General features: G+C 44.8%; 1 protein-coding gene across 1 annotated transcript in view; it reads left to right on the top strand.

Annotated features, from left to right (window-relative positions):
- LOC135390603 (KICSTOR complex protein SZT2-like) overlaps nucleotides 1-11,828 on the top strand; it is a 67,929-nt gene that overhangs the window by 41,364 nt on the left and 14,737 nt on the right. The window contains exons 42-53 of the mRNA XM_064620360.1: nucleotides 1,373-1,522; nucleotides 2,455-2,554; nucleotides 2,821-2,879; nucleotides 4,026-4,102; nucleotides 4,163-4,298; nucleotides 4,934-5,058; nucleotides 5,724-5,888; nucleotides 6,038-6,131; nucleotides 6,852-7,025; nucleotides 7,428-7,625; nucleotides 10,061-10,212; nucleotides 10,825-10,990. Of these exons, the coding sequence (XP_064476430.1) occupies nucleotides 1,373-1,522; nucleotides 2,455-2,554; nucleotides 2,821-2,879; nucleotides 4,026-4,102; nucleotides 4,163-4,298; nucleotides 4,934-5,058; nucleotides 5,724-5,888; nucleotides 6,038-6,131; nucleotides 6,852-7,025; nucleotides 7,428-7,625; nucleotides 10,061-10,212; nucleotides 10,825-10,990 (1,596 nt within the window). The remainder of the gene's footprint in view (nucleotides 1-1,372; nucleotides 1,523-2,454; nucleotides 2,555-2,820; nucleotides 2,880-4,025; nucleotides 4,103-4,162; nucleotides 4,299-4,933; nucleotides 5,059-5,723; nucleotides 5,889-6,037; nucleotides 6,132-6,851; nucleotides 7,026-7,427; nucleotides 7,626-10,060; nucleotides 10,213-10,824; nucleotides 10,991-11,828) is intronic.

The following is an 11,828-nucleotide window of genomic DNA, read 5'->3' as shown; positions in this document are numbered from 1 at the left end:
AAAAATGGGGTCGTATTACATTCGGGCTCGCGTTATACTTAGGGAGCGAGTTTTTCGGGTTAAACCCGATTCCGCCCTGTTATTCCCCCCCCGAACTGACCTCCAACCAATTCGGGTTAAACCTGATTTCTCCCTGAATTTCAGTCACTATGAAACCCTCAAGTGACGTCTCCACTGAGGACGAACAAAGGTCGCCACATGTAACACATCTAAGAATGGGTTACTTCCAAGCTTACCTACTTTCCAAACAATACACCCAGGTGTGTCAACGCTATTCATGCCTTCAGAGATTACCGCAGGAAGGTCACGATCTTGCGAAACAACAACAACAAAAGAACAAAAAAGAGAGATTAGGAAAGGACTTAATAGACAAGAGGAGAAACAAAAACACCCAATAACACCCGAAGGTACAGGTTTCGCCTGATTTCTCCCCGAATTATAGATTTAAAAATAGCGCCCGATTTTTAGCCCCGGAAACCGAGAAAGGCATTTGACCCGAAAAAGTCACTCCCTAATTATTCGTGGTCCCTAGGCGCCACATTCGCGATAACAGGCCCCTTGCCCTCTACCCTTCCAAGTTGTGCAGTAATTCGTCTACAGCAACAGTGCATGACACAGCAAGTACTGAGAGAGGGTGAAAGGAAAGTTGTCGCTCTTTCACTCTGCTTGAAACCCAAAAGTGACTCGAAAATATCACTGTTAAACTCAAAACGCAAGCTACAATGGAAGCTGAGGCTTCAATAACGTGTCTGCATCCGGCAAGTTCGGCATGAATGAGTCGAGCATTCAGCGTCACATTGGCGTCAGCAACGGACATCGCTGTTCTTCCGTGTGTCTACACGAAAGGCCTTTCATTGTCCGAATTCTGGAGTTTGTCCAAAGATCGATCCTCATCAGACAAGCGATAGCAACGTTGAAAACATGTAAGCAGCGCAGTGGCGAGTGGTCTCGCATGATGTTTTTGTCTATTCAGTCATCTGGAAAGTGTTCACATCCGATCCACTGTTACTCAGCATCGGCAGTTTTAACTATTCCTGCAAGGGGAATGCAACAATCCTGCATCGCACTATTCGGAGGTTTACGTAAACCTTTCTCCCATGGGACAGTAAAAACGTCACTTAGCATTATACGTGGATTCGCATTAGATGTGGTCAATACATGAGTCGATGCCAACCAAAGCAAGCAGTTCCATGGAGGGCTAAGCAAAAATTTGATATCAGTTTGAATTTAACCAAAGTGCGAAATATCTGAGTTCGAATTAGTGAGAGTCTGCTGTAACTTTCGCAAATGTGCTCATGTACGAAACTGAGTTCACATGTACCGTATATATCGGTCACATCAGCCAGTGTATTGTGACATTCGATCGATGCAGATGCTGACTTAATGGACAACCAAGGGGACTACCTGGAGGCAACTCGAAAATTCAAACCTGGTGCTTTCGACTGCAGTGTCGTCTGGTCCAGCCATTTCAGTCTCCATCCACGGCTCAATACCGGTACAGGGCGCACCGGTGTTTCAAGAGGTATCACCTATAACTTTTCATGCACCAGTTAGTCTGCGCCCTATCCCTTTTATCGAACTTTGCGTTGTATGCATCAGACCACCTCTGAGTTACACAGGCTTAAGGGGACACTCATGGACTGGTTTCGAGATTGTAGTTGTGTTTTATACACTCTAGGTCTTGAGAGAAATATGAAAATGAACTACAGACACTGCTTTGGTTTCATGACGACATACACCCCTGTCACAGAGGCGCACTTGCGGTCTTGAGTGCATGTGGCTACTAACTTCTCCCTAGATGGTCAGTCATACGGCCTTTGCGACGAAACTGAGATGTAAGGGCAACGGAGTTCCCACAAAACAGTTTATGCTTTATAACTTTATAGCGGACACCTTTTTAACGAAAATACCACTACAGCTAATTTTTTTGGGGTCCTGCTGAGCCCTATAGGTCCAATCATGGACATCCTTCTTAACGAAAATACCTTACTGCAAATTTTTTTCACTGTCCCCAGAGTTTTGTCGTAAAGGAGTTTGATTGTAATTATCGACAATGTTTCGGTGTTGAGCTGAACATTGCTGTTCACCGGACCCCTGCATGTACAGCCAAGACCCACATCTCAAACGTGTTTTTCTTTTTTTTTTTTCTTTCTTTTTTTAGTTTCGATTTTGTGGTAGTGACCTTTTGCATTGCTGTACTTCGAAGCTCGAACTAGTCATCAACAATATATATAATTTTGCACAACAAATTTGACAATCATAGCCAATGTGACCGCCACTCTAGAAGGTGTTCTGACCTTTTAGAGCAAGTTGTATGTGGCTTGGGGATCTCATCAGACAACGTTAAAGTTATACAAATTGTAATGCATGTTGCATAATACATATGTAATACATATCTCGCTTATGGTCTAATGTTGTACCACATTGCTCTATCTCATATCTATTAACCTTTAGGACTTCAGGCACTTCGAGCTGTCCTCACAGGTTTCTCAGTGAACAACCGCAAGAATATGTTTGTATATCAAGAGAGCCCAGGATCCGTTTTTTACCTCAGGTGTGTGCATCACATGTAATGTGTCATTCATGGATCACGAGATCAGAAAAACACATTGAAATGGGACATTCTATTTTTGTCTCTATCCTCCTCACTCGTCAACTGTCATGCCTTACGTACCAGCTAAGATATATAACTTCCATGGAAAGCGTTAAAAAAAATGCAAATAAATAAATGAAAATATTCGGAGATAAAATTACATGAAGCAAGAAATGCCTCCAGTTCTATACACTTAAAGATATTTCCTTATTTATTTCGTGTTGTAGACTGCACGAGGTACAGTGTAATGGAAGACATGGCCATGAGGACGACGCTTCATTTTCGGGTGAGTTGCGCATTGTTTCAATTATTGTAATCGTAATAGATCGGCGTATAACTAATGTACATGTATTTTAATGAGGTATTCATTTGTTTGCAGTTCACAGCTGCTTATCTTTCTACGTACTATATTTATGTTTCACGTGTGCAGTGGAGACCGCTTATAATGTATGCCGTGGGACCGCCGAAAATCTGCTCAAATATCCCATTTTTAGGCCAATACATGCCCGAGATTGAGCACCCACCTTTCTGTTATACTGTGTCGTGAACCAGACTGAACAGTGCGGGAATTCCTCGTAGAGAAACAGTTTATTAAACGTTATCAGGGACCCTGCAAAATGCGCTGTGGTTTTCGCGTGCCGTAGTTCCCTGACAGTGTCTCGCACATTTGCGTCCTCAACGAAGGCGAGGCCTGCTGGCCAACTGAAGGCCAACTGAACGCCTTGGCGCTCAGTTCATTCTGGGTACAGAAGTCCCTCAGTTTGCATGCGCACTCTGGACACCTCTGCTGCCATAAAGTTCCGATCGTCATCAGAGTCGTTTTCCGGCACACTGTTCTCTCTCAGACATCGGTGTCCTTACCTCCCGGGTTCACAAAGTCATCAAAAGTGTCCGCTGAAGAAACAAAGTCGTTCGTACAAGACCGTTTCGCACGTCTTGTGCGTTGATCGTGTTGCAGATGGCATCACAATGACGGGTAACGTAATGCAAAGAGAAGTTGGAAGCTTTCCCGGACAGCCAACCTCCTCTCACGACACCCTCGCCCGCTTCATCACGAGGAGATAACGGGAGCGTTCTTCGCAGTGAGTGATTCACGCTTAGGAATTTGCGGACAAATGCGCTCGGTCTTTCAGCTACTTCGAGGAGGATGTTGGTGACTGCACTATAACCTGCATCCCACGTCGGGATGATCCATTATAAGGGGTATTCCTATACATTATGTTGTACGGGAAGAATATTGGGGAGGTCGCAAAAAGCCGCATTATAAGCGGTTACATTATAAGTGGTCTCCACCGTATATCTGCTGTGTAACTCTCACAACCAGCTACTCTATCTCTCCGATTTTTTTGTTATCGTAAACATTCGTTGAATTGATCAATTTATCGACCCAGTTGCGTGAATGCACATTAGGAATTACTTTGCACTGTTACAGCTGGATCGAGAAGCTCGTCTGTGCTGAGCCTTGCACAGACGCAGCGAAAGACTATGTCGGAGCCAGAGGAAGATTTTGTAAGTACTTCCTTGTAATATACATTTTTCCAGCAGTGAGTCAACAAGACAAACATGCAGGATTTTCGTCCACGACTCAGCTCGGGCCACTCAGATCGTGACCAGTCCCATGACACCATCAGCATCGTGTCTCACACTTCTGGCAACAGAGGACGGCAGTGTGTTGTCATGCACGTGCATGGAATCACCCAACCAGGTGGGGACATACAGACTGGGCATCCACTTCTCAAAGTTCAATGGATACATACCACATTTATTCCCCCTTATTGAACGCACCTCCAATATGAGTCACTCCCCCCCAATACGAGTCACTCCCCCAATACGAGTCACTGCCCCAATACGAGTCACTCCCCCCAATATGAGTCACTCTCCCCAATATGAGTCACTCTCCCCAATATGAGTCACTCTCCCCCAATATGAGTCACTCCCCCAAGCATATTAAATGCACCCTGACTTCCGTAGCACAGCCCACTCATATCACACTCACGTAGCCACAGGCAACCAATGAACGGTGATCATTGGAGCAGTGCTGACAGGCGTTCGTCGCAGCAGTTTTGACACGCGTGTGGGTAAAAAACATTTTTTACAATTTTTACATTTTTGGGTAAAAAATGTGCATAAAAACGTTTAGTTGAAGACATGGCTGTAACGAATTACGAATCACAGTCTGAGCTTTCTGGGCCACGTAACCAGCACCCAAGTCACAAATAAGTCTGGTACGGTACTTGCAGGCCTGGTGTAACACATGGAGGCCTAGATATGAATCACTATTGTTGAGTTGAGATGTGTTTGCTTCACAGTTGCTGATGTAAACTCTGTGGTCACCTTTAGGTTTTGCAATCAAAGGAGACTTGGTGTCTGTGATGCAGAATAAACTTGACGACGCGGTTCTCGAGGTCTTGACGACCACCCTCGGCAGAAACCCAGCTTGCAACCTTACGCTTGACGATGTCCAGGTAATGACAACCAAGGCTTGTGAGTAAAGCTCCTAGCTTTCCGCAAAAAAAATTTGCGGAATTTGCCATGTCTAACGGAACCTGCTGTTCACCCAGAATCATGTGTTTTTTGCAGAATATTTGATATATTACAGAATCGTATAAGGATTTCATCGATGTGCAACATTTTGGTGACTGTAAGCTAGACTTTAGTCGTGACTGCAAAGCCCGACGCGACTGATACCGCTAGCACTTGCACGGCTGAACGTGCTGCGACGAAAGAAAATTTAATGTCGTGAATGCCCACAGAGAAATTGGCAGAGTTGAGTCTAATTTCTTTTTTTCTTTTTTTTCCCGCACTGTAAAGTTACGGAAGGCTGGAGAATAGCACGGGATGTGTCATTGAGCGATCCCGGGATAATACTGTAACATTTTTTTGCTTGTTTTCTCGTGCCCGTGGAATCCCGCTTCTCGGAAATGTTAATTTTTCACTGCAGAAAGCTAGGGGCTTTAGTTGTGAGTATCATATTTTTGGTTCGAGCAAAAATATGCACTGTTATTATTTTTTTTTTACAGAAATGCGTCATTTGGTGTTGCATGTTTTGCCGAAAGGCATTGTGGTGATTTTAAGCCACCTTGATCTTTGAGTAACAAAAAACAACGAGTTTCTTTTGTTACTATCACAGTTCGTTCAGAAGCCTCACAAAGAACCAACTGCGCAGCTGTTCTGTACGGTGCATTCGCAATTGCTTCCATACTTGCAAGCAATCATGGAGTACCTGCGGCAAAACTTGCGCACCTATTTGCACATTCCAAAGTACACAGATCCAAGACCCGAGTGCCACTTCAAGGTAAGTTCAGTCGCAAAAATGTGTTGCGTACGTACTTTCGTAACCAACTAAGAGAGTGCAGAATTTGTGAGTAAAGTTGCGCACTGCTTACAAATGAAATCAACCTGTACTTGGAATTATCTTTTGAATGTAACACTCAGTCTTTTCAGCCCTACATGAGCCAAATAAATCATCCACCTTGCCACAGGGATGACGACGTATTCCTGTTCAACAGGTTCAAAGCAATGGGGACACCCAGTAACGGTGAGGTTCAACGAACTGCTGCTTTAAGTGTCAGTGTGATAGCGATTGACAGGGGCTTTCCCGCTCCCTTAAGTACGAACCCAAGCCTGACCCAGATCCACCACAGAAAGACCAGGCGCGCACGTTACGCACATCAGAATTTCAAAAGTCTGCTACAGCTTAAACCGCGAACAGCCACAAAATCGTACCTTCCAGATATCACAAACCCCCAGGAGTTCATTCGATTACACATCGCTGGCATAGGTGTACCGATACATTGCACTCTCTGTTCGCTGCTAAAGACAAAAAGGACGAGGAATGACGGATGAAGCCTAGTTGACAATGCTTGAAGTACGTAGTCAACTGTGCCGAAGCTCCTTTCACTGATTCTGCTCTTCGCAAGACATTCTGTAAACACAAGGCAAACCAACTATTCCCCGGGTTTCGGAATATCATCACCATCAGCCGTACTGCTCAGTCCATCTCTGTTCTTCGCTGAGTGTTCTGAGCTAGCGGAGGCTGGGGGACCTAGAGAGCAGTGGAGATTACCTCCATTCGTTTTCTGTTCATGGGTGTAGCGAAAGGGAATCGTAATACTGTTTAATTAATACGCATTAATAAATTATGGTGATGTTGAACCCAGGGTCGAAAGCTGTGGCTAGCTCGAACCCAGCCTGTGTCAATCTCTACAGTGTGTGTTTCATGTGTGTTTCATGTACTTTTTCTCTTAAAAAAAATTAGGTATTGCATGTATAATCGTGTCTGTGGTGGACGGCAATGGGCGCCTGGTCCAACAACTGAGCTGCCCGAAGCCCACTTTCAACACGCACGTAGGGAATGCCGCTCCTTCCGAGTACAAGGATGTTACATTTAATTCAAGTTACGAAGTCAAGAGTGGCACAAGATCCCCTCCAGGTATGTAGTACCTTTAGCTCGCATTGCAATGAACGAAGGGTGTTGGGGAAACATTTCAGGAGTCAGTGTTGTATTTCAATAGAAGCACATCTCTCTCGATAGAATTTTTGACAGTCTCCACATTACACTTACCCCTGTCACTAACTGCTGAGCAAAGTTTATTAAAGTGTGTGATGGTAACTGATGGCTTCTTTAAGATCATACCGTTTAACGAACATCCTATCCATCTCCAGCGTCAAAGTCAAAGAGGGGGTAAAAATCTAGTTTTCGTGCGATACTGGGTGGAAAAAGAAAAAAAGCGCTTCTTGCATTTTAGGTGACCGCAATGTGACCACAATAAAAACCCCAATCGTCATCATCATCATCATAATAGAATGACACAGAAATATTCGTGTGTTACAGGTCCAATTGCAATGATCAGGTTTCAGATCTGGTGTGTTGGAAAGGATTATCTCGACCAGTTAGAGAAGAAGTTAGAAAACTCAGTACGCCACGCATTTTGGGATGTACTTATGGAATATCATCTGCTGACATGCCCCGTGACTTGTGAAGCGGACGATGAACCTGCCTCGTTCAGTGAACCTCCAACGCCTGTCAAAGGTAAATGCTTATTCTGTCGTCTTTACTTCACAACCTCCATTGGAAAATAGCCATTTCTTTCTATTATGGCCGAACCTCGATACGTTACCAAATGCTATACAACGAAATTCGCGGTGCAGCGAAATAATTTGTATTCCCTGCCGCAACTGGCTGCCATATTTCATCAGCCTCGATACAACGAAAGAAACCGTGTTCCCCGTGAATTTCGTTTTATCGAGGCTCGACTTATGTTCTACGCGTATTGTAGGATGCCGCATTACAGTGAAACTGAATAACATTTGAACGGGTCTATATTACAGTGTAGTACGGTGTTTCTGTGACTCACAAGAAAAATGTGTGCCCTTAATAAAGAATTGTTAACAATCTCGCACTAATATTGCACTAAATTGAGCTGCTACACTACGACTAATATAGACTAATGCTTTTGATCTTCACTAACAACAACAACAACAACTTTATTGCGAGATGATGAATGGGGAGTTTCATCGTCAGGGGCGATACTCTACCCCATCACTTGTGGTGATGCGGGGAGTGAAAAAATTAGCCTCTTCACGATAAGGACGCCATAGGACTTTGATCCTTAACTTCACTAATACATACACTATGCGCTAATACTTCGCTTCTGCTAATACAATACAGCATACTGCTCTACTTAGTCAAAAAGAAGAAGCAAGTTGAGTAACATAATGTGATTTCATCATCATTGCATTCCTAGCAAGATACAGTTACGAGAGTCTAGAAAGGAGTGAAGACAGGGGTGGAGCCGTACTGTTGTAACAGCATCTGAATTACACAAACAGTGACGCCTCCCAAGTTGGACACCTCCCAAGTTGGACACCTCCCTGCCTTGGAAGTAGGACCGGGTTTTAAGGGTTAAGCCTTCCCTTGTGCTGGCCCTTTTATGACTTTTTTAACTGGGAGTTGGTGTACTTCCTTATCAATCTAGGTTGTTAACACTTGTGTTGGATTTGCTGCGAGTTCCGAGAAGATATCCTCCAACCTCTACTGCAATGCCGCTTGAGAACATGCAGCCTTTGAACTGAAGCCTTTGATAATATGTGGTATATGAGGGTAATAAGGTTCGTCCTTCAGGGATATACGTGCCAGTCACTTACGCTCGGACACTTCCCTAATTAGGACACATCCTGGCTGCACCGCGGGTGTCTGACATAGGGAGGTCTTACTGTACTTGTTACTTTTGGTCCATATGAACATGATTGTGTAGAGGAGATGGTGTTTTCCCACACGAATACTGATCAGTGATGATGGAATGTCCTGGAGGGCAGGATGTATTGGGGAACTTGTCGACCCATGACTTCACTCCAGGATGTAGCCGATGTGCGATGTAAGCCGTGCTGGTTCCAGTGAAGGGCTGAAGTGGTGTGGGTGACAGTACCGCGCCCAGTATGTGAGCAGTGAGGTCCGAGAGTTGTCACCAAGGAGGTCACCCCACCGGGGAGAGCCATCACAAAACAGGAAACTCATTCTGCTCTCCCGGTGAGTGCCCGGTGGAACGGAGGTCCCGGTTGGCTGCTAGCTTTCCCAGGATGAAGACAGATGGGGAAAGCCAGCTGGGGAGACAGTGTGAGCTGGGTTCCTGGACTGCTGGCATAGGTGGTGTATGTGGTGCAGTTGACAGCAGCGTACGGGGACTTTTACTGAGGCGCCGTGAAATAACTGGTCATTGAGTGAGTGTGGAGCATCACCGTCTAGCGAATCTTCGGAGGAACAGGCACCATACCTCTAACGATGGCTTGCGGGGATTGTTCGTAGGTGGTCTTCCAAAATTTGGCGGTGAAGGGCCATATTGTCTACCGGACTGTGGTGTTCGATGCACTGTGTATTCACAGGAGCGACATTCCCCCAGAAGCGGAAGATGCGGAAAACGTCATAGTTTTCTGCTGTCACGTGAGCGCGAGCGCTCAACGTCGAGTCTTCACGTACACACTGCTATACCTGCACTATACCTGCATATACTTCCGTACACACTGCACGGAATATCCTGCTGCACAGCCACAAGATATTCCGTAGCAGACGACAGGAAAACACACTGATGGTGTCGTCTGCTAAATGCGCAGTACGCCACACCCGATATTTCACACAGTACGTGAATGCTCAACGTAGCACGGGACGGAACGTCAGCTCTGTGAGCAGTGTTTTTGCTTTTTCTTCCACTAGAATATTCCGCGAAGATGTCGCTCGTGTGAATACACAGGTACTGGTCGCCAAATGTGAAGCCCTGCAAGAACACAACACCACACTTGACTGGATCGAACTACAACTGGTTTATTATCCGCGGAACATCAGCTCGCAAAAAACAGTTTGCGTATACTTGTGCCTGATGATGGCATGGCTTGCTTTGTCATTATTTAAGGCAGGAGCACCGCAAGTGCACATTTAATTAACTCCTCAGTTCTGATCCTTCTCTTTCGCAGTTCGACGTTCCGGACGTGTTCTCGCAGAAAAGATGCGAGAGAAGCCATTTCTGATGAGCATGTTCACGCCACGAAGCAAAGAAATGTCTTCCTCAGTGCCAGACATGATGGAGAAGTTGAAATCTCCTAGAGAGAACAGCACAGAATTTGATGTGGGTTTCATTTCATTTCTTTACTCCACCTCATCTCACTTGAAAGTACCGTAAAGCAGCAGACAGACAAGTTATGTTGGCAGTAACAGCCTGTTGCTTGTAAAGTCAGCGCAACAAGTTGCACATTTGACAGGGAACGCTAAATATTTTTAATTTCCTAGTAAAATGGTGGTAAAACTGCTCGGGGTGATGTCTGGTGGGAAATAATCTCCAATTTGTCGAGCAACAGTGATCTATGTTCCCGACCGACTTGCTGCTCATGGTGACTATGCAGCTCTGACATATAGCCGACTTCTTTTGTTTTAGACACAGTGTTATGCGTACACTACCTACGTAGTTTTTCCGCCGTACTTGACGAGCAATGGGCAGTTGGCACACGGGCACAGTTTGACACTGTGTTGCCCGTAATTTTCAATTTTTATTTTCAAAAAAAAAATATGAGCGCTGTTGGGATAAAAATTGTGGCGTAAGAGCACTGAGGGCTCAGGCTATCGATAGGTGAATTTTCTTGAAATTGCAGCTTTAAAGTAATTTTAACCTCTTTGCTCCACTTTGTTTCTTCCTGCCTGAACTAACTTCCCTGTCTGTTACCAACTCTCTATGACTGCATAGTTTTCAGATGCCCTTTTTAGTGATGCATCACAGTTTCCTCCCCTTGTGGCTCGTTCTGGTGGGTCCTCATTGGACGCGGAATCTGGTGACGTTCACGAGTCAAAGAAACTCAACGGCACATTTCACCATGCCATGCGTCCATTCTTTGATGGTGCTGCGAGCGTTGGTAAGTGTAACCTCAACAGTCACGTATTCGAGGGGAGAATGGGATGAAAAATTATGTGATCTAGGTTTCTGTGATCAAGAATTTCTGTATAGGGAAGTTTTTAAGTTGGGAAAAATGTGTGCCAGATGTAGTTGATGTCTTATGGCGAGGATGATGAAGATTGGGGGGGGTGATTCATGGACTCAGGCAGGCAGTGAAACACCCCGAGTCTTCCTCTCCTTCTCGATAAAGGTGCTGGTGTAGTTTTATGAATTTTGTTATTCCCTTGAAAGTGCTATCAAGTAACGAATGATTCAAATGAGCATTCAAGGTCAGAAGACTCTAACGTGTCTACACTTACATCTATTATGTTCTCAGAGCCTTGTGAAAGCATCGAGTAAGAAGGATAGGAGGCAAAACTTCCCTTCACACAAGTGGGCACAATGACAATGAACAAATGTGAAGAACAGTGCTTTCACTTCCCAATACATATCGAAAACAAAAGTGTGCTCGATAAACAAACAGTGCGACACCGTAAATGCATAAAACCCTTCCCCGACGTCTGGCCGACGGAGCGGACAGAATGTTCTTGTTTCCCGTGGACCGGTGTTGAACGTTTTTCCACTCTCTAATTGGCACACATAATATTTGCTGCACAAACAACCACTGTTCACGTTTCCAATTCAGTTTGCATTTGTTAAACACATAGAAGACGCACTTTTTGAACAGTGCACTATAAGGACGCCATATCTAAAGCGCCTAGCTTTCTGCGGAGGAAAATTTACATTTCCGCGAAGTGAGATTTCGGATTCTGTGGGCAAGAGAAAACCAGTAAAAAAAATGTTGCAGCATTCTCTCA

Source organism: Ornithodoros turicata, chromosome 4 (genome assembly GCF_037126465.1).
Source record: "Ornithodoros turicata isolate Travis chromosome 4, ASM3712646v1, whole genome shotgun sequence".
NCBI lineage: Eukaryota > Metazoa > Arthropoda > Arachnida > Ixodida > Argasidae > Ornithodoros > Ornithodoros turicata.
This window is presented reverse-complemented; position numbering and strand designations above follow the sequence as displayed.